The sequence below is a fragment of the Cricetulus griseus genome (assembly GCF_003668045.3).
Source record: "Cricetulus griseus strain 17A/GY chromosome 1 unlocalized genomic scaffold, alternate assembly CriGri-PICRH-1.0 chr1_0, whole genome shotgun sequence".
NCBI lineage: Eukaryota > Metazoa > Chordata > Mammalia > Rodentia > Cricetidae > Cricetulus > Cricetulus griseus.
The window spans coordinates 172511663-172534369 of record NW_023276806.1 but is presented as its reverse complement, the minus strand read 5'-3'; the positions used below and the strand labels follow the sequence as shown (position 1 = coordinate 172534369).

Sequence of the window (22707 nt, the reverse complement as noted above, 5' to 3'; positions counted from 1 at the left end):
TTTTCTTTGTAGCTGCATAAAATTTCATCATGTGTCTGTACCACATTAAAATACTTATTCATCATTTTATGTGTATAGGTGTTTTGCACACACATATGTCTGCACACTATGTATATGCACTGCCTGGAGAGGCCAGAAGAGGACATTGGAGATACAGTGGTTGCTGGGAATCGCACTTGGGTCCTCTGGAAGAGCACCCAGTATTCTTAATTGTTGAGCTGTCTCTCCAACCCTGTACCGTATCTTTCTTGGTTCTGCTTCTTGTATATTATGAAAAAGGAATCTACAAACAAGGATTTGCAAGGGCCTCTGTGGTATGTTGTTGTAGCATCCTTTTATTATAGGGCCTAGAGTGGTATCCATCCATCCATCCATCCATCCATCCATCCATCCATCCATCCAAGGGTGTGTGTGTGTGTGTGTGTGTGTGTGTGTGTGTGTGAGAGAGAGAGAGAGAGAGAGAGAGAGAGAGAGAGAGAGAGAGAGAGAGAGAGAGAGAGAGAGAGAATGTGGGTTCCCAGGATAAAATTCTGAGCCTCAGGCTTGGTGGCAAGCATATTTATTCATGAGCCACCTTACTTAATCTCATTTCCTGTCTCAATGCCATTGACTGAGGTGATGTGGAGTCTCAAAGCAGTCTTTATTTATATTTTCCTGATGGCTAAGGATGTTGAACACTTTTTTCAAGTATTTATTGGCCATTTGTGTTTGCATTTCTTCTTTTGAGAATTAATCTGTTCAGTTCATTGGCCCATTTATTGACTGATTGAACAAGAGAACTGAACTTCAGTGATTGTGGGAGCATTTAGATTGACTAATTACATTTCTGGAACTGTACAGAAGGTGAGTGAAGTCTATGACAGTCTTGTTAGCATAAACACAGCCTTCGGGCATTTAGGAAACAGTAACTTCTCAATTCCCTGAAGATTATCAATACTCTCAAAGTAACTGTGGTAATTAGAAAACAATTTTGAAAGGGTTATATTAAAGGACAATTTCCCAGAGATTTTTAATTTCATCATTGTTCTTCTCTGTCTTCTGGGTAAAAAGGCTCTAATTAACCTTATATTAAAATAAAGTGCATTAAAGAACTTTCTAGGGCAATATAAATGTTCTGCCTCTCATTTTATGTGGTAGGTACATTGGTTACATAACAATGAAAGTCCTTCATTTGAGCAAGTGCTCTGTTTGTACACTATATACATTATATGATAAAGCACACATGTATGAGGGATGCACAGAGACAGAAACAGGGAGACAGAAGGAGAGATATGAAAGAGAGCACATAGGAGGTATAAATGAGTCTGTAGTGGTGGTTCCCCAGCATGCATCTCGCCCCAGGTGACTCACTGAAGGATGATCATCTTAATATGATCCCACAAATTACTAAGTGGTTTAGGAATGGGCTGATTTGTACCAATGGGATTCAAGAAGGTTGTTGTTCTGGTTCTCAAAGAAAGAAAAACAACCTTCTCTCTCTCCTACTGGACATAAATAAGTAAGCACTCTGATCCAGTTTCCTGGCAGCCATCTTATATTCTACAGGGGGACCCTCTTCAAGCTGAGAACATCAGTGCTACTAGCAGAGAGACAAGAGAGCAAGACAATGGTGTCCTTGAAATCATTAAAAAATACATAGTCTATTACTATCATAATTATTTGTGTGTATGCGTGTGCAGGTGTGCATGCCAGGGATCTAACCCTGGTCATTAGTTTTGACATAAAGAGTCTTTACCTACTGGGCCATTTCATTGAACCTTAAAGCTATTATTAAATATGCAAACCAACCAGTGCCAGAGTCTATTCATCTTTGTATCTTTTTTTAAATTTTTTTTGAGACAGGGTTTGTCTGTGGCTTTGGAGTCTGTCCTGGAACTAGCTCTTGTAGACCAGGCTGGCCTCGAACTCACAGAGATCCACCTGCCTCTACCTCCCGAGTGCTGGGATTAACATCTTTGTATCTTTTTTGTTATAGATATGATGTGTTTTAAAAATTTTAATTTTCATTATGAGTATATGCACGTTTGTGTGTGGAGTTTTCACAGATGAGTGCAGTGTTAGTGGAGGCTAGAATCGGTATCAGCTCCTCTGCATCTGGAGCTACAGGAATTGTGAGCTATCCAATGTGGGTGCTGGGAACCAAACTTGGGTCTCTCAAACACCGGATACTTCATACTTCATTTTTAATTGAGCCACTGCAGGTTGGGATTTTGTAAGCTGTGGCTAAAAGCATCACAGTTTAACCTCCTGGCATCTGAACTGTGTGAGCTCTTCTGATCCATTCCAGGAAACTGATGGTGTTGTCTATAGGGCGGGACAGGCTGTGCATAGCTGCCCTGTTCAGATGCTCAGTCCTGCTCATAAATCATGATATGTTTCAGCAGCAGCCTTTTTACTTAGCCAGACTCTGTGATTAATTTTGTAGAGGCATGCCTGTCATTTTGCTTAATATACCTCTTTTCTTAATTTTACAGTGCATGGGGAATCTTTGGAATCTCCTTAAATTAACTTACTACAGACTTTCCAGAGCATGGTTTGGTTGCCATGGTTGCCGCTGCTTCAGGCTAATTACATTTCACTGCAGATGCAGAATGCAATGCTTTGTGATAAGAGAAAGTCAAAGCCCATGAGGCGTCATACACAAATGGCCTGAAATCAGGACCTGTGCAACTAGTGTGAGCTGAGATTCGCTCCTTGCTCTATCGAGGATTTGAAAAACATCTTTATGTTGGACTGTAGTCTAAAAGGCCAGTAAGGTAGCTAATATTTGTCTAACTTGGTTCCAAGGCAATAATTTGTTCTAATCCTACTTGATGGCACTGAGGTTTAGAAGAGAGGACACAACAGGGCCATTTACTGAGGACCAAATCCTCAAGTCTGAGGATTACAATATGAAGCGTGATCATTGTGGTAGTCACCATCAGGGACTTTAGAGTTAGGGCAAAATAAATCACTTGACACACAATGACATATAATTTTGAGATTGGCTAGCAGTCCCCATGTTTGCCTCCTGGATGTTTGCAGCCATGTTTTATTTTAATTTTCCACTTACTTTCCCACTAAGCTTTCAGGAAGTGGGTAGGTGATCCTTTTCCACCCTTTAGTTGGAAAGAACACAGATGGCTGTGAAACACTTCCAGAGCATTTTGGATCAGCAGGTAAGCACTGAGGGACTAGATAGTTCCAGCTCACACCAAAGTCAGTAGAGTACTGCACATGAATTTGATTCTGGGCAATTTTTTCAGACACTTTGCATCCAACGGAGATCTAATAAACAGAAAATGAAGATTGTCAAGGCATTAAAACAATATTACATGTTTCATTTCCAAAGAATTGGCAGTAAAAAAAGGCACAGATCCCTTGCTACCACCTTGTATTTTCAAGTTCATTATTTTATTGATGGACAGGGGACATTGGCATGGTTAGTCAAGGTGACAAAGTGTAGCATGCGCCAAGTATTTTGTGTAGGGATTTGGGAGAGAAGCTGAAAGCTGTGCCTCTGCCATGCTGGCTGGTTTCCCGGGAAGGCCTGGGCCCACACTTACAAATTGTTTTGTTAATGGTCTGGCACCTGTGTCTGGTAGAATACCTGACCAAGAAGAATTGCTATCAGCCTTACCAATTTTACTATTTTGTCATACAATTTATAACTCTCTATAAATCACTTTCACCTGCAAGCAAGATGCAGTGAAGTGATAAGAGAAGCAAAATGCCTCTAATATGGCAACAGCCACAATGTGTCAAGTCTGCAAACACAGAGGAACTCAGATAGATAGAGCATAGCAGAAGAAATGCTGGCCAAAATGCTCTCCAAAGCTGTTCTTGGCATGAATTCTAACCATACTGTTACAGTCTATAATTTCTGTTCCACAGAAACATCATAATAACTTCTAGAAAAAGTATAAATAACCATTATAGCTTTAGTCTTGTACAGAAACAATTTGCCTTCACTATATAGCCCTAGCTGGCCTGGAACTCACTCTGCAGACCATGCTAGCCTTGAATTTACAGAGCCACCTGGCTCTACCTCCTGGGTGCTTGGATATAAGCTGGCACCACCACACCCAGCCAACTTACTATTTTTTAAAAAGATCTATTTCTTCATGTATTTTATGTATATGAGTGCTCTATTTGCATGTGTGCCTGTACGACAGAGAGGGTCTCAGAGAGAAGAGGGCATCAGAACATGTTATAGATGGTTGTGGGTCACCATGTTGTTGCTGGGAATTGCACTAAGGACATCTGGAAGAAGAGTTGGTGTTCTTAATCACTGAGCCATCTCTCTCTAGCCAACTTACATTTTTTTAATTTTAATTTTATTTTATTAGTTCAAATTAGGAACAAGCTTGCTTCAGATGTCAATCCCTTCTCTCTCTCCCTCCCCCTCACCCCCAACATCCCACCTGCCCCTAGCCATCCCCCCTCCACTCCCCAGGCAGGGAAGGCCCTCAAAAGGGGCTCCCCAAAGTCTATCACATCATCCTGGGCCAGGCCTAGGCCCTTCCCCATGCCAACTTACATTTTATATAGTGATTTAATTTCATAAATTAAAGCATCTTGAATTTTTTAAACCAATATTTCTGTTCTATAAGCATATAATTCTGATTGTAAATATTTGCTTTTATGCAGTCTGAGATTTTATCATGAAATAGTATAGAAGTACAATATTTTTAATCATTAAGCATTATTTAGGTGAGTTGTATGTTGCCTTAATATCAAATTTTCCTTTCAAAGTACATATCAAGTCAATGAAATATTAGATGACCTTTATCTTTATGATGTTTCAGATTAGTTAGGTTGTTAGTGTATGGTTGTTTATGAAACTGAGACCATGATAATTTCACCTTGAATTGCATGATCCAGTCTTCAGTGGGAGTCAGGTCGTGGGTCACTGCATATACCTCTCGTCCATCATGGCTGCCACAGATCATGACGCCATCAGGGGAGTCACAGAATCTTTCCACTGTACAGTCATCATGGAATAGCCAATTCTCATTCACTTAAAAAAAGACAAAAAAATGGGCGACAGATTTAGGAAGACCTTAAAGTAAATATTCACTTTAACCAAGTCCTAGAATTAAGTAGAAATCTCTTTTACATATAATGTATCACATAAAATTAACACTAATATAAACATCATTTTGCAACTGTGGATATTAGAATAATGGACATACACAGTGCAATTTTAAGGGGTGGGATGGTTAAAACAAGGTCTCACTATACAGCTCAGGCTGGCTTCAAATTCAGGATTGATCCTCCCACTTCAGGCTTTTGAGGGTTATATATTATTACCATGCCCAGCTCCTCAATGTATTTTGAAATAAAGCGTGTATCCATCCACCTACCCAAGTACCCAAGTACCTGTCCATCCATCCATCCATCCATCCATCCATCCATTGTATTTTGGAGGCAGGGTTTCATTATACAGCCCAGTCTATCCTGGAATGAACTATGTAGCCCAGGGTGGCCTCAATTCATGGTGATCTTCCTATCTTTGCCCCCTGAGTGTTGAGATTACAGGGGGAAGTTACCATGTCCAGCTCAATAGTCTGTTGTTAACTATAGGCACTGTGTTATCAAAGGATCTTTAGAGTTTATTACACACACACAACAGAACTATTGCAAGTGATTCCCTGTTTCCTTCTTTGCCAGATCCTGGAAGCCACTCTAATTGGATGAACAAATAATCAGTTTTTGAGAAAAATTGAACTTTGCATTGTGTAGTTTGTCATAAAGACTACTTTTGAGTCTTAAATTGTTAAGTTGTACTCAACCTGAAAAAATTAAGGTACAATATAATGAGATTATTTAAGAAACCCAGATTAAGATGGGCATGGTCATGTATACCTGTAATACATGTATACATGTATACAAGGGCCTAGGAGGTGGATGCAGGAGGATCAGGAGTTAAGGCTAACTTCAGCTACATAGCAAGTTTGAGCAGTTTGGACTATGTAAGACTGCTTCAACAACAAAAATCAGTATCTGTAGCATGAATTATAAAACCCCAGAGACAGATATTGGGGTTTAAACTGAAGATCAGAAAAGCAAAGAAGCCAGCCACTAGAGAGTTCTTACCTCTACCAAGGCTCAGACCAAAGGGTCATGGGCGATCTTGTCCTCAGAGTGACTGCAGACTGCATCTGTCTCCACCAAGCCTCAGACTGCTGAGACTGCACTGAACTCCTGCCTTATATTCTTCTCTAGTGCTGGGATTAAAGGCGTGTCATCCCAACTGCTGGGATCAAAGGTGGGAGCTCTGTTTTTCTTTTAGACTGACTTACTCTCATGTAGCCCAGGGTGGCTTGAACTCTCAGAGATCCATCTGCCTCTGTCTCCCCAGTGCTGGGATTAAAGGTGTGGCCACCACTGCTTGTCTTCTGTGAGTAACTAGTGGCTTAGTGTGTGTGACTAACTAGTGACTTAGTGTGTGTGTGTGGCTAACTAGTGGCTTAGCTCTTAACTAGGTGTGTGGTTAACTAGTGGTTTAGTTCTGCACTCTGATCTTCAGGCAAGCTTTATTTGTTAGGTTACAAACAAAATATCACTACATTTTCCTTTTTTTGTCTAAAATAAAAAGGCTATAACTAACATAAGAAAAAGTATATACAAAAGTACAATAACTACATATAATATGTACAGGCAATAAGTGCATCGACAATGTCTAGTCCATTTGCATTTGATAAATTTAGAGAAAACTTTCCATTATCTTTCCTATCTTGGTGAGTTCAAAGTCTTGTACCTAATTTACTTTCTATCATAACTTGTATTACCGTCTAAAACTATCTTTTGATATCTCTCAACCTTATACACTTCACATCTCTTTAGTGAGTTTCTTTTCTGCATCTGGTAAACAAGAAAAACTATAACTATCTAGTCTTCAATTCCTTCAGAGACCCAAGAAGGAAATAGTATTAACTGAGTAAGCAGGAAGCTTGAACAAGATACTTCCAAAAAATGTGGGAAATAACAGAAAAACAGCTGGCTGGACAGTCACCCAAGGTTCCTCTGCAATACTGGGGCATTCATCTTTGGCCTACAGGCCTAGCATATTCAATAGGGGTTTCTATGAAGCAGGATTTTTTTGAAGGACTGTTCTGCCTTGTCTTGGCAAGGTTTGGTAGTCACTCCCTTTTGTTTCCTGCTTGTCCAATTGGACAGCATACTGTCAGCAGTTGAGGCAAGGGCACTTTCTTGCCCAGTGTCTTACTTTTGCCACAAATAAAGCAAACTCCATGAAGTAGAATTGGTGCTGCCAGGAGCAGACATGTTTCATTGTCATAAAAAAAAAGAACCTATGTTATTAAAACATCTTAAATGCCATATTCTGTAGATCTCTGAAGTGCTGAAGATGATCTATCTACTTAAAACATATCTCTGTTTGACCTTGAAAACATACCTAATGTGACTACAAGTTCGATTGTAATAGGTGACTAATTACAAACGTCAGCAAGAAAGAAACTATCTCTAAAACGTTAAGTTTGCCTCACTGTTGTTCTTTATACTTGAATATTTAGGCATGGATATTTATGTATTCTGGAAAAGTATTTTAAAAATTATTTTCAACCTTTCTTTTTTTCTTTTCTTACTTTTTTTATTTGTATTAGAAAGATTATTTTACATGCCAATCCCTATTTTCAACCTTTCTAAAGAAGATCAATAGTAACTCTTTGAGGAAACATACATCTAAAGATGGGATAAAATTGCAATATTCTTTAAGTAGCAGGATTATGAATTATTAGTGCAGAATTCATCTTCTGAGTTGAGCTTCCATCTTCCCCCCAAACATACATATGGACACACAAATACATAATACATACATAATACATACATAGACACTCAGCTCCCTCCCTCCTTTCTTTTTTCCTTTCTTCCTTCCTTCCTTCCTTCCTTCCTTCCTTCCTTCCTTCCTTCCTTCCTCTATTTAGTATTGCCAGCTGGGAGTTCTTTATGTAGCTCAGGCTAGTTTTGAGCTTGAGCTCTTCTAGCCTAAGCCTGCTGAGTGTTGTGATTACAGGACTGTGTTATTAGGCCCAGTGGTAAGGGGTGATTTTGTATTTGTTAACCAGTAAAGTTAGAAATGAAAATATACAAAACATAATATGTAAATTGCATCTAGTCAATGATGTACTTTGATCTCATGGGTCCAACTTTCTAAGCTCCCTATCCAGCTCCGTATCTACAGTGGAGACAAACAGGCATGACTAGAGGCTTGGAGCAGGCACGCAAGCAGCAGAAGCAGACAGCCCCAGAGACCCAACGAGACCAAGCAATTTTCCTGTAATTCAGGCTTCACCTATAGTGAGTCTGCTTTGGTCTGAGCATGTGTCTACAGAGCAACTTCTTGATGGCACCCACATGGCTCAATGGCACCATTCTATTATCTGTACCTTCATTCTGAGGGATTTGGAGTCACAGACATAGGGCCCAGAATCAATGTGAACCAACACTCAAATTCCAGAGGGATCCAAAGTCAGTTTGTCTAAAGGGTGACTTTTATTGGATGCTATAGTGCTGCAGTCCCTGTGGAAGTTCATTAGCAAACCTGCCAGCCTCCTGGGCATCATCAGAAGCTGATTCTGCAAGTAAATGTTCCAGTGTCTAGAAATGTTTCCCTGCAACATGGGCAGGTGCTAGGGCATGTGTTTCTTCAATCATTTATCACCACTCAGGGCCAAATTAGATGAACAAAAATATCAGGTACCTAAAATTGGCTTGTATTGGCTTTTGTTAATACAAAAGTAAAGTTTAAATTATTCTGACTGTAAACTTACATAAATTACTACACAGGGGAAAAAAAAACGGATGAGTAACTTGGCAAAGTTCTGAATCAGATCTATGTAAGCAAATCTCAGTAACAACACCCTTTCCCTCCCTTTCTTCCTCCTCTGGTTTCTTCTCCCCCACTTCCTCTTCAACCTCACCTTTCTTCTCCTTCCTTCTTCCTCCCTCTTCCCTCCCTTTCTGTTGTTTTGGTTTTGAAGCAGAGTGTCTCTTTGTCTCTTAGACCCAGCTCACACTACGACCCTTCTGCCCCAGCTTCCTGAGTGCAAGGATTTCAGCTGTCTACCACCTTGGCCAGCTCCCTTAGGAACCTCAGGGAATAAGAACACTTGGTAAAGATGAGGATGCTTCAAGACTTTTCCATTTGCCAGGGTGGATTTGATCATTGTTTGCAGTTGTACATGATATCACATGATATACTAGTGTCACATAATATCCCAATAAGTGAAATAAAGTTAGCTAGCCTATATATTCACCAATAGCAAATTATAAAGTAAAATGACACTTAAAACCAGTAAAAATTTATCTTCTAAGGCAAAAAAACACACCAAAAACCAAAAACAACAATAGCAACAAAAATCACAGGATTCAATTTCAAAGAAAAAAAAAAGCTACAAAACACTTGTAATTTTTTCTTTTTTTCCTCTTTTAAATTTAAATTAGAAACAAGTTTCTTTCACATGTCAATCTCAGTTTCCTCTCCCTCCCCTCCTCCCCTTCCCTCCACTGACCCCCTATCCCAGCCCCTTTCTGCTCCCCAGGGAGGGTGAGGCCTTCCATGGAGGATCTTCAAAGTCTGTCATATCATTTAGAGCAAGGCCTAGGCCCTCCACAGTAACACTTGTAATTTTAGATTATAGCTTTGTAAAACTTTTTCTTAAAGGCATACAAAACATTGATAATATTAAAGATACTGATATTGGTTATCTGCTGGTGATTCTAATTTTCATCCTCATGATTTTCTCAATTTCACGACTTGAACACAATTTATTACTTTTACAATGAAATATTACTAATTCAGTATTTTAAGTTATTAAAATTTCTTACATTAAATTTTCCCTGAGGTAAGCCCTTTCTCTGGAATGTTCTCCTTATTACACTGGCCATACGATCTCTTTTTGTTCAAGATGGTGGAGCTAAGCAGGGGACATAGGGCCTTACTGTCTAAACGACTGCTCCAACTGATGGGTAGACTTACAGTGTGAGGCAGAGATAGACCCTTAAACACCAGCTACACATCTGGCCACACTGCGTTTTATGTAATACAACCAATGCTCATGGGGTAACTTAATATGAGGTGGCACCTTAAACTTACTAAGCATTATATAAAGTGGCAAGCATTCAGAGGAGAATGACATGCACATGCGATTCTTTCCAGCACCACTCAGTGATCAGTGATCCCTGCTGAGGATGCAGGCCGAGAAGCAAGACCCACAGCAAACGGAACACGAGACAAGATCTGAAACATGACACTCCATTGCAAATGTGCCTAAGTCACAAAAAACACGACATGCTGCCCTTAGATGTTAATAAAGGAACCAGGAGAATGAGGCAGGAGCACTGTGAGTCTGAGGTCAGCAGGAGCTTCCTGGTGAGTTCTAGGACGGCTTGAACTAGAGTAAGGCCCTGACCCAAATACCATCACCACAGACAGCCACAAGAGACCAGGAAATTTTTTTCATCCAAAATAGAAAATAGGAAACATAAATGATGAAAATACCCCCCATATTATTCTATTAATAAACTGCTATTTATTAGAACATGACAGTAAAGATGACATATGATGTTTAATGGGAAGACTGACAGGGACAAAAGAATGATGTTCTTGTCTCTGTACCTTATCTGAACACCTAGAAAGGACCCAATTTTCCTTGTGATTACCCCTCCCCCACCCACCCGCCCACCCACAACTGCACGTCAGTGTACTTTAGTTCAGCATTAGCAAACAGATCACCTGAGGTTTTGTCCTCCATGAACATGTCAAAGGCGATTCTCCCAACAGGGCCAGCGTCTGCAGGGGAGCGTTCATGCTGGGGCACTGGGGCGCTGCTGAATGTGTCCAGCATGACTGTCCTCTGGTCTGCAGACCCCGAGATGAGGACATTGTCAATGGCCCAGTCATTCTGGTCTAGGCCATCATGTCGTGGCTGCCACCAGCGGAATCGGGTAGCGATCTCTTTAGCGTCCGGAGGGAGGAGGATATTCACGAATCTAACAGGAAATGAAGGGGGTGGGGGAAAATGCCAGTTAAATATTTCATATGAGGAGATGTAAAACAGCTGTAAGAAAGTGAATGTCCCAGGGCAGTGAATTGAGGACATTATCTAAAAGTGTGTGTGTGTGTGTGTGTGTGTGTGTGTGTGTGTGTGTGCATGTGTTCCATGCATGCATGCATTGTGGAGGCCAGAGGATGACGGAGGGTGTCCTGTTCTCTCTCTGCCTCATTCCCTTGAACAGGAACACTTCAGTTAGTTTACCCTAACTTCCTTTTTTTTTTTATTCTTGAGAATTTCACAAGATATATTCTAATCATGTTCATTCCTTTCCCTACCTCCCTTCAGACCCAACTCCTCGTTCAGTTCTATTCAGAGTCCAGGGCCTGCCCTGGAGTGTGTTCAATATTACCAGGTTTTTGTCCATTGATGAAAACTGTTGTTCCCTCACCCAGAAGTAATCAAATGCCAATAGCTCCTTGGGTATGAGGTGGGATTTGGTGCCCACCTCCCCTCCCCCAACCTGGGATGCAGTCTGTTTGAAGCTTGAGCAGGTCTTTTGCGTGCTGTCTTTTTCTCTCTGAGTTTGGACTGTGCATCGGCCCTATTGTGTCTGGAAAATGCTGTTTTCTTGAAGTCACACATTACCTCCGGGTCTTACTATCCGATCCTTCCTTCCTCCCCATCATCTCCATGAATTCCTGAGCCTTGAGGGGAGGGGTGTAACTCCTGATTCAACAATTTTCTTTTATTCCATTTCCCCTTTTCTGTTGTTGAGATGGGGAATCTCACTATGCTGTCCAGCCTGGTCTTCAATGTATAATCTCTACTAATCCTTCTGCCTCAGGCAGCAGAGTCATGGAGACTACAGACAGGCACCATCACATATGGCTCCTCCTTGGCTTTTCTAATTGTATACATTGACTGCCTTTGGTCTTTCTGGAATACTTTTAAAGGTCCATATGATAGCTCAGTGTTTTGAAAGAAGGATGCCATAGGTTCTAGGCACCTTAAGGATACTGTCATTTACTGTTTCCATATATATGGCAGATACTTTATAGACAAATGTTGTTTCTCCAAACATTTTTGAAATTATCATATACTCAACCCCAAGTGTTTTTGTTTGTTTGTTTTACACTGTTTATTTACTGTTGGTATTGTGATCTAGTAACTAATCTTATTCTGGGATGCAAAAGCTAACTGTTCTGTTTTTTTTTTTTTTTTTTCTTGGTTTTTTGAGACAGGGTTTCTCTGTGTAGTTCTGGCTGTCCTGGAACTCATTCTGTAGACCAGGCTGGCCTAGAACTCACAGAGATCCACCTGCCTCTGCCTCTACCTCCTGAGTGCTGGGATTAAAGGTGTGTGCCACCACCACCTGGCAAGCTAATTGTTGTTAAAATAAAAACTCTGATTAGCTATTATGCACCCCAGGAAGCTCTCCCTGTCTATTCTTTACTGAGGAGTAAGTTGGAGGTCCCCTCAGTCCCTGACGACTGGTTACTGGGAGCCTTCCCAAGCTTGATGCCTAGGTATTGCAGTTAAGACAGACACAAACCCAGGTTTGCTGTACTGGTCATAGAAAATCTCCATCAGCAAGTTCCAGGTGATGCCCCCATTGGTGGAGTACTCCAAGAGGACCCCTTGGTTACGGTTGCTTGGTGTGATGAGGCATCCGTACATGAAGTAGAATTGGATAAATTCGGCACTAGTGAGGTTCAGATCCACAGTGACTAGCAACCGGCTACAACCCTAAGAAAAAGGAACAATAGGGAAAAAGCAGCAATAAGAAATCTTGATTGCAGATCACAGATTACAGCTTTTTTCTGGTTTTGCCACTGTGTGCTATTATTTCTCTTACACTAGCTTCCAGCTTGGTAGGCAGCTCATGTTTGTTAAATTTTCAAATTTCAGTATTTGAGACTTCTTTAACCAAGTATCATATATTCTAAGGAGGTTTCTGTTTACTATTTTTTTTAAGCAAAGCAAAAGGAATTAAATTAACTATCCAAAGTTTTTATTAATTTGTTTTTAATTATTAGCATTTGCTAAAAGCACCAGTTACTAGCAAAGTAACATTTTGACATAACTATTTTTAAAATTTCATTTACACGTGTGTAAGAGTGTCTGTGTGCGTATAAGTGTTGAATTGCCTGGAACTATCATTACCAGCAGTTGTGACCGCCATGTGGGTGTTGGGACTTGAACCCAGGTCCTCTGGAAGAGAGTAAGTGCTCTTAATCCCTAAGGCAATTTTCCCAGCCCCCTTATGTAACTATTTTTAGTCAGAAAATTTAAAATGACTACAACTGAAAAAATTATATAATTTAGTTATAGTGAGATAGTTGCAATGTCCTTTTAAAATGTCTTGAATTTTATTTATTTAAATGTGTGTGTATGTCTGTGGTTGTTTTGTGTGAGCATATTGCACATGGGAGCATGGGTTACATGTTCACATGTGTGCATGTTCACACATGTTCATGTGCTTGTACAGGCCAGAGGTTGATGTTGGTTATCTTCCTCCATGACATCCCACCTTACTTTTAAAAGAGGATTTCTTACTGAATCTGGAGTTCACTGATTGGCTAGACTTGTTGTCCAATGAGCTCTGAGGAGATGGCTGTTTCTACCTCCCACCCTTTCCCCCTTCCCACTCCCCACACTAGGGTAATACCATGCCTGATTTTTTACATGGATGGTGGGGATCCAAGTCTTTACACTTACTGACTGAGACATGTCTCCTCAGTCCCAAATGGCATTTATTTAAATATTCATAGATGATTTAAAGTCATCTATATTAATTATCAATTATCAATATATTAATCTTGATAGGTAGGGATCAGCTAGTTGAACTTATGTGGAAATCTTGGGCATTTCCATTTCTACGTGAGGTAGAAGAGTATCTTGAATATACATTCTTAGTATTGTCAATATGAAAAATCAATATGATACATATACTTTCCTTACTCCTTGGTAAAATATTGGATATAAATAATAAATAGTTCATTGGCATCAATATAAACTCTATGATAGGGTGCAGTAAAAAAAGGAGTTGAGTGTGAACTGGTTATTTTTTTAAATTAATTTGCCTATCTAATTATGATGCTTGAGAAATTATACATTTAAAAAGTTAAAATTTGGCAGCAAAATAGAATGATTATAAAATTTTTTCTGAGGAAAACTTTCCAATACTGCTTCTGCCTCTCACAAAATAATATGCTATAACAAATGTGCAGTAATTACAGACCCTATACGTTCTTTGGGATGATCTGTAAACAATTAGTTGTTGAAGCACTGACACCCATTTCTCAGGTTTTTTACTCTTTAATCTCAAATGTGCTGTGAACTCAGGAGTTTTCAATTATGGCTTCATCCAGGCGGAGTCCCCTACCCCCAACACACACATTGTATAGGTGCCCCTTTCTCAGGGTGAAAATCTAGGTAAGTCCTTTAAAGATGTGTTCTTAAATCTTCCCTGTGCTGACACCAGCTGAGTCTTTAATAACCTCAACACAAGCTTTCAGCAGGAAACCTCTGGGAACACTCAGCGCTGTTGAAAGTTCCGATCATTACTAGGCATTAAGGACAACTGCATCTTAATTCGCCTGTTTCAAAAGAGACTCAGGGACTCAGAGGGTGGGGAACTGAGCAAGCCCCAACCCAAGTCTTACCCCACTGAAGTGCAGAGCCAGCCCGGAAGCCACAGCCCCACACACTGTACTCAGCTTCCCCCCATTCACGGCCAGCCAGTTCTGGTTGGAGGGAGCTCGGTTGAAGTTGTCTTTGAGCTGGGTTGGGAGGGAGATCTCAGGCTCATCACAGTAGAGGCCTCCCCAGTGCTCATCACAGCTGGGTGTGGAGAGAGAGAGAGAGGCAGAGTCAACACCACACAAAGGCCCTGTGAGCAGTTGAACATTAGGCCAGGATGAAGCAACCTTACTGCTCTTCCCAGAGTCACAGAGCTTTTTTTTTTTTTTTTTTTTTTTTTTTTTTTTTTAAACAATGCAGAGGTCAAAGACAGGCTGTGAACTACTCCAACCCCCAGGCTTTCATAAATGACTGGTGGTGCAGGTGGAAGAAAGAATCAACTTTAAACAATGTACTGAAGTCCTATCTCCCATGAAACAGCATTGGATAGCCCATAGGACTGCATGCAGCTGCCAAACCAAATTGCTGGGTGATAATAATATATGAAATTGGCATTTATTTATTTAGGTTTTCGAGACAGGGTTTATCTGTGTAGCTTTGGAACCTATCCTGGCACTCCGAACTCACAGAGATAGACCTGCCTCTGCCTCCCGAGTGCTGGGATTAAAGGCGTGCACCACCAACGCCTGGCAAAATTGGCCTTTTAAACAGAAGCGTCCAGCCATTTAAGGACTGAGTGGCTGTGTGCTAAATAGCAGAGGATGCTTTGGATAATCACTGCCATGTCTGAACAGAGTTCTCAGCTCTCTGTTCAGGACAGGACTGGGAGGCTGCCAGGGCTCTTCAGAGTTCTCCTAGATATGGGATACAATCATTAATCAAAGGCCAGATTGCCCATGTATATGGAGATGAGTGGAGAGGAGTATATGAATTCTCTACACTAAGCAATCAAACAGTACAATCTTAGAAGCCCAAGCACAAAAGACTGCAGTGCGCACTGGTGTGTACATGAACACATGTCCATCCAAATGCCTTAAAGGTAGATTCTCCCAAGGATGCTAAAGATCTATGATAATGACAGAGCAGGCTCTCTGTCAAAAATGCCTGATAAACTGACCAGACATGTTTATACTTTATTATGCAAACAGCATGAGAATTATCAACTAAACCTCAACTAATGCATGTCCTTACTTCCAGACTTAATGTTATTTTTTTGGTGAGAATATAATGAACCCCTACAGTTTTCTATCATCTTTTCAAGGCTCAAATCACAAAAACAGAAGAAAAGTGAATATACTCAATTATAATTCAGCTTTCTCGTGACAATGTACCTGTTGTTAGATGCTAATCACTAAGTAAAAGTGTAGTTATAATAGCCATCAGTTCCTCTGTTAGCTCAATATTATATTTCAGGAAAATTCAAATGCTAAGGTAACTTGGGAGTAATGAAAAACCCAGTTTTAGAACCCTCCTGGATGGAATGTGAATCAGGATATTTAGACAGAAGAAATATGCCAACTTACACACAGCTTCCCTGGATGCACCTCCCGTGCCCACTGCACATGTCTAGACAGCCATCCCCAATGTAGACATTGTCTATCGCCCATGTCTGCTGCTTGTCGAAAGGGGCTGGTTGGTGCCAGCGGAAACGCGTGGCTTGAGACCTTGGAAGAAGAGATTTACCGTGAAGAACGCAGTGGGAAAGAAAATGTATTCTGCTAAGCTTTAAGAGGGGAACACAAAAGCACACATTACATTCCTATCTTGAAAAGAACGTTCATTATTGCAATAGACCATGCTAATCTCTAGCTGACAAAACTAAGCCAAACAAACAGATTCACCATGAATTTTGCCCTAGGGATCTTTCTGGGTCTTGTAAAAGACAACTCCACCAGAGGCAAGATCTAATCCTAAAAGCAGAAGCCTCGAGGGAACGATAAGGTCTGGGTTTTGCATGGCAGCCATTGTGCAGACACCAGGGCTGTTGTGCTGGGAGGAAGGTGCCTGGCCTTGAGCAGGTGTGACCGACCCTTCTGCCTTCAACTTTAGAACAGAAAGTGGGCTGTTGTTCCTGCTCTTCCCTGCGCTCTAGGGCAAAGTAAAAAGTGCACTGGACACGCGGCCATCTCACTTAGCACCCCTGAGGAATTCTCCTAATAGACGCTTTAGGGGACAGATAAACAAAACAGAGATGGGTAAAACCCCAGGTAATTGTATGTGGAGAAGAGAGGGGGTAATAAATAAAGCCAGGCTTAGTTCATGTGGATGAAAAGGTGAAATAAATAAAAGTAACTCAGATGTTCTTCAAGGCAGACCAATCAGAAGCAGAGGTGTAGTTTCTCCTTCACATTCGGGGAGCATTTGTTCAGCAGCATAAACAAACGTGTTCCGAGGCACTAGATGGCAGCAAAATCCAAACAATACCCGGTGCTCATGCAACCGTCAGAAACTCGTGGAGGAAATAATTTTTGTTTATTGAGCCATGCATATTTTATACTAAAAGACTTAATATTTTGATGGGAGAATATTTGTTTTAGGAAGGGAAAAAGATAAAATAACAGCAAGAGTCTTATGTTTTCTAAGGGGAAATACTTATATAAAGTTTAGGAAATAAAAAAAAAAAAGAACAACAGACTAGAACTAAGATTTTCTAAGATTTTCATTCTGGGAAACAGCTCAGTCCTCGTGTCCTGAGAATCTTGGCACAAACTGATTCTCCAGCTCTTGCTCTCCAGCTTCCACACCCCCAGCAGAAGCACCTATCACTTCCCATTGCATTGAAGTCAAGCCCCTAGCCCTCTCCTTGGCCCACAGGGTTGGGCCTGAGTGGAGGCCTCTCCTCTCCTCCCTTCTTCTGGCCTTCATCACAAAGAGTCACTCTCCCCAACTTCCAGACACACCAAACTTACTCCCACCTTTCTGTAATTGCATTTCCCCAAGAGAGCTCTCTCTCTCTCTCTCTCTCTCTCTCTCTCTCTCTCTCTCTCTCTCTCTCTCTCTCTGCTTGGCCTACCCCAATCGTCCTTCAGGGTCTCTCAGGAAGTGTTAGTCCTCAGACATTTTCTTCCTGACCCTTTTAAAAGTGGCACTTGTCTCATTCCGACCCTCTGCAGTCTGTTCTTTGTGGCATTTAACACAATTTAGCACCATCATGCATGCATGGGAATATGTTTCAGGGAGACACAGTTCCTTCCCGGAACATTAATTAAGTCATAATTGCTCATACTGAGTGGCACTGTACAGGGACAGGGAGCTGATGCTCGGGGCCACTGTTTTCACAGGGAGCAATGTTGTATTGATGCCCCCCCCCTCCCAGTGTTGTGCAACTCAGTGGCTCTGTTTTTTTTAAATGACTGGCCTTGTTACTATTTCTGCTTCTATACAGCAACATTTTGTCACAGTAGAGCATCACATTTTCACAGCCCATAACTGATATGTAGCCAATGTGCACATATTTGGTCTGTTTTTGATTTTTGATTACATGTTTTCTGAAATGCTATCTGGTCTCAGTGTTCATAGATAATAATAAGTAATAAACTTTCCCCATTCTCTTAATGTCATATACATGTTTCACTAAAGCCTTTGCCACCTTGTATTTTACAGCAGTTTCTTTTGTTAGATTACTCTCGCCATTAATCATTTCACTGTCTGTGGCACTTACAAATGGGATTTCACAAACATCTACTGAAAGACTATTAAGTCACAGCAATAAAGATTCCTGGAAAAAGCAAACAAAAGACACCTTGCAGGGTGTAGGGGGAGGAACTGAGGGTAGTCGTGTGGAGCAGTAGTTTGATGGCTATTGGAGGATAAGAGCTGAGAGGCAGCACAGGCTGCCTAGCAGGTGGTGGCTTTCTGATCTCTGGTTTTGTTCAGTCACAGTCTGGACAGCTTCTGAACAGAAAGACTGAGCAGGGGACTTAAGAGCCAGATGAATTGCTGGAGGTGACAGCCTTTGTCCGGACTTCCAGCCCCACCGTTTTCAGTCTATGCCGCTCATTCTCTGGAGTTTCACAGAAAAGCATCAGAAGGAGACCATGTGAAGTCTGCACTAAAACTAGAGCTGGCTAATGAGTCTAAAGATAAGTGAGTGCTCTAATTTGTATTCTGGCTCCAGTGAGTACTATGTTCATGGTAAGCAAGTATGTTTACACACAACACGGAGGTCAAATTTGATGATTTCTTAGTCCCACATTTGAAATGCAATGGTTTTATATTCTTAGGAAAAGCAATATCTAGTAACTACATACTTATAGGCAGAGGTGCCTTATCATCCATTATTATTTTTCAGGAAGAAAAAGCACTTTCATTAAATGGAAGAAGTGCAATAACAGTTCAGAGTGAGAAGACTGGAGCTGAAATCAGCCTCTAAGTCTTTCCAATAAAACGAAGTATTCCCAGCCCTGCCTGGCCTCACTGTGAGAGGGGCCAAATCACTTAGGTCTACACGCTGACACCTTCCCATCTGTAAAGCTCAGAATATGCTGCTTCTGACTCACAAGGGTGTTGTGAAAATTAATTAGTTCATGTTTACCAAGACCTATGAGTGCTTTGGCATGTCCCTCGGCAGGTGTCATAGCTTATCCTGAAGGTCCCTTATAATGATAGCCGCTACCAGCTGCCGCTTCTTGGAGTTGGAGGATAAACGGCCCCAGAGCAAATTTCTTATTTTCACATACCCTTGAAATCTCCCCTTTTGATTATTTTCTAAATTTATAGCACTCCCTCCCCATCAACACATTGAAAATGCTTCGAAAATGGAGGTTAGTAACTATCCACTGCTCAACAGTTAACACATTACTGCAGACAACAGTTTCGATGCATTACATTCTGTGTGCCTCCCCCATGAGGTGGCTATGCCTTTTAACAGGTTTCAGTACACATTTCATACTCTTAGTTCTGCAGGAAGACTCCATTCACGTAGGAAGACTTCCTGTCATCATCAAGATGAGAACTCCTTCAAAAGAAGCTGTGGCCAGTCACCTCAGCCTCTCCTCTCTCAGTGACATTCCCTATATTCTCAAAGAGACACACCAGGAACTCATGCTAACTTTCCCTCTGCTGATGAAGATGGTGAGGCCCAGGGGTCACACATCCATTCACTAGCAAAGCAGTAGGATGAGGCAAGGATTTCCTAACTTAGAGTATTATTACATAGTTTTTATCTGGCCTCCAGGAATATTTTAAATTTCTATTAAGTAAATCTTTTAAAAATTTATCCAAACCCATAAAAAAAAATCAGTTAGCAAAGGAGAATTCGCATGAGCTACTGCACTAGGCTTTTCTTTTCTCTTGAGAGGAAACAAACGGTGAACTTCGTTGTATTACAACCAACCACTGGCTATATGACACTGGGAAAAGCAAACGACCTTGCTGTGCCCAGCCTTGCCTACAAAAACAGGAAGAGAGCCAGAGGCTAAAGGAGGCTTAGGAGACAGTCCGACTAACTGTCCTGATTTGTACACTGACTTGCAAAAACTTTGTGACACACTTTGTGAGATGAAGAAATCTGAGTAATGGCTATTGGAGAACTTCTAAACAAGAAATTGCAGCATACCTGTCTAATATCTTCTTCTCTTCCAGTGATGTGCACTGTGAGAGCTGAAGTTGAAATGCTACAAAATCTAGAATTTGTTTCAAATCAGCATGGGGTTAGGAGTAAGTGGGGCTGCTCAATGTTGGTTGTGCACTGAAACTAGCTAATAAGCACATGGGAGTTGGGTATGTGATTCTATTTAACTTTGCACATTTGCCTTTTAAATAAAGAAAAGTCTAAGCCAACAAAAATCCCTTTAAAAGCACAGGAAATTTTTTTATTTCAGAATTAGAAATAAAAAAGGAATGGCTCTCATCTTTCAGCAAAATAACTTTTTAAAAAATCAATTGTGCTAAAAATCACAGAAAGCAATAATACAAACTATAATATTCAGAATAAACCCACAGAGAGCCTTACTGGAATGGTCATCAAAACCAAGAGATTTCATATGGTTTACAACACATCTTCTCTATGGAGGATGGTTTATATTTAGCTGTGAAATTTACATATAGGTACAAGACCAGTCAAATATCAAATTCTCTGATAAAAACTTGGTAATAAGTTGGCAATCCATATGACTCAGACGCAGCTGTGTCTCTATTGTAGAATAAATGGTCACAGGTTTAACCTGTTTAACATGAAATCTAGTATTGCCACATATTCAGTATGGGGAATTCAGTGGTGCTGTGGCTTTACCAAATCACTATGTTTTGTGGACCCCAACAAACAGTGGTAGAAGCATAGCAGCAATGCTCAAAGTACCAAATGGCACAGGAGAGGGTGGTACAGTGTTTCTCTGGCTAGTTTTAACATTTTGAATATGCTGTTCAGTTACACGAATGCTTGCCAATGAAGTCTCTGAAAACAGCGTTATCCTGGAATGACAAGAGACCCAAATATGGAGTATCCAGGCAGCTGCAAGGAATCTTGTTAACAAAATGAACTCATGACTCTCTGGGATATCTGAAGAACACAGCAAATGTTAAACTTCCTGGTTGGGTCTGTTTTCTTTACTCAAAGTTGGATGTAGGGATGTCATTGAAAAGTAGCATTCCCTTCTCAATTATTTTGCTTTTGCCCCTTCACCATCATCCCTGTCCTTCCACACACCTGTCCTTTCTTGTGCTTCTCGTTTTTTCCTTTTAACTTCCCACAGATTTGTAGTCACTTCCCTTCTGTGGCTAGAACACCTGGCTTCCAATGTGTTGCAGCCAATCTTTAAAGAGGATGGCACCAGCTGGGTCATTAGGGCCAGTAGGAGTGGATCTTTTTCAGCTTGGCTGAAAATAGCCAAGTCTCACCTGAGCCTACTGTGGCCACTCCCTTCTGCCCTTTCTCAGTGGATTTGAGTTACTTGCTCTTCCAGTGACTCACCCTGGTTCTTGACTAACATTTCAAGAACCTTATGCTACCTGAACTACCTGCTATTTTTAAGTCTTGTTAGGAATGAAGAAGAAGGCAGATTCAGATCGGGGTATGAAATTGATTTCGACATCATCCTATCTTTCATTCAGCCCTTCTCAATAACTCACAGCATTCTTCTAATCCATTTTCCTAGGACCATAACTTGTAGGCAACTGATAAAGGTACAGTGATACAGTGATTGAGTCCACTGGTTCTTGGGCCAGACAAACTATCCTCAGTAGCTCTAAAACTATTCTTTCAAATACACTAAAAATTGAAGAAAAAAAAAAACCCTGAAATTTTTGGACACCTTTTTCTTCTTTCCTGTGGCAGAAGTCACTGATCTTTTCCTGCATGGTAATCACATCTCACTTGGCTTGTGGACAGTGTGCTACTCTGACTCTTGCATCTTCTTGCTTCCTTCGAAAGCCACTTCCCTTGTCCGACCTCTATGGTGAGCGGGTGTAGTTACAGCATCGTCCTAGACTTCCATCTTCAAAGCCGAGTCTTCTCTTTACATTCAAGAAGAATTTAGTAAGTCTGTTTCAGGATCATTTCTTTGAGATTTTCTGTAATAAGTGCTTCATTCTTATCTCTTAACTGCAGTCCCGATTCTTTTCACAGTGGGTTTACCACCATCTCTGAGTCTGCTTTGCCAATTTTTCTTACAAGAATAGTCCAAGTTCGGAATATCCCATGATTCATTTTCCAAGTCTTCAATATATATTCAAACATATATGTAATTCATTATAGCAGTATGTTTATACATTCATGTAGGTGTGTGTGTGTGTGTGTGTGTGTGTGTGTGTGTGTGTGTGTGTGTGTGTGTGTGTGTATAGGTCAGAGAACAACTTTGCACCCAGTTCTTAGGAGTTCCCAGGCTTCTTTTTTGAGACAGAGTCTCTTCTTGGCCTGGAGCTAGCTAAGTAGGCTAGTGACTGATGGTCCAGTGAATCCAGAAACCTAAATCTGCTTGTCTTTCACACCAGTGCTGAGATACCAATTCTGTGCCATGTCTGGTTTCCTGGCCTTGGTTCTGAGGCTCAAACTCATGACCTCATGACTTCATAGCAGGAGACTCTCTGCCAGCTGTGTTATCCCCATAGTCTCATTTTCACGAGTCTT

At 40.9% G+C, this 22707-nt stretch overlaps 1 protein-coding gene across 2 annotated transcripts in view; it reads right to left on the bottom strand.

The window, feature by feature from the left end:
- The window catches only part of Reln (reelin), a 446863-nt gene that overhangs the window by 31736 nt on the left and 392420 nt on the right, over nt 1–22707 (bottom strand). For both annotated transcript variants that reach the window (XM_027393422.2, XM_027393423.2), the window contains exons 47-52: nt 16166–16306; nt 14666–14843; nt 12553–12746; nt 10739–10995; nt 4845–4999; nt 3053–3267 (exon numbers count right to left, since the gene is read on the bottom strand). In XM_027393422.2, coding sequence (XP_027249223.1) covers nt 3053–3267; nt 4845–4999; nt 10739–10995; nt 12553–12746; nt 14666–14843; nt 16166–16306 — 1140 coding nt within the window. The remainder of the gene's footprint in view (nt 1–3052; nt 3268–4844; nt 5000–10738; nt 10996–12552; nt 12747–14665; nt 14844–16165; nt 16307–22707) is intronic.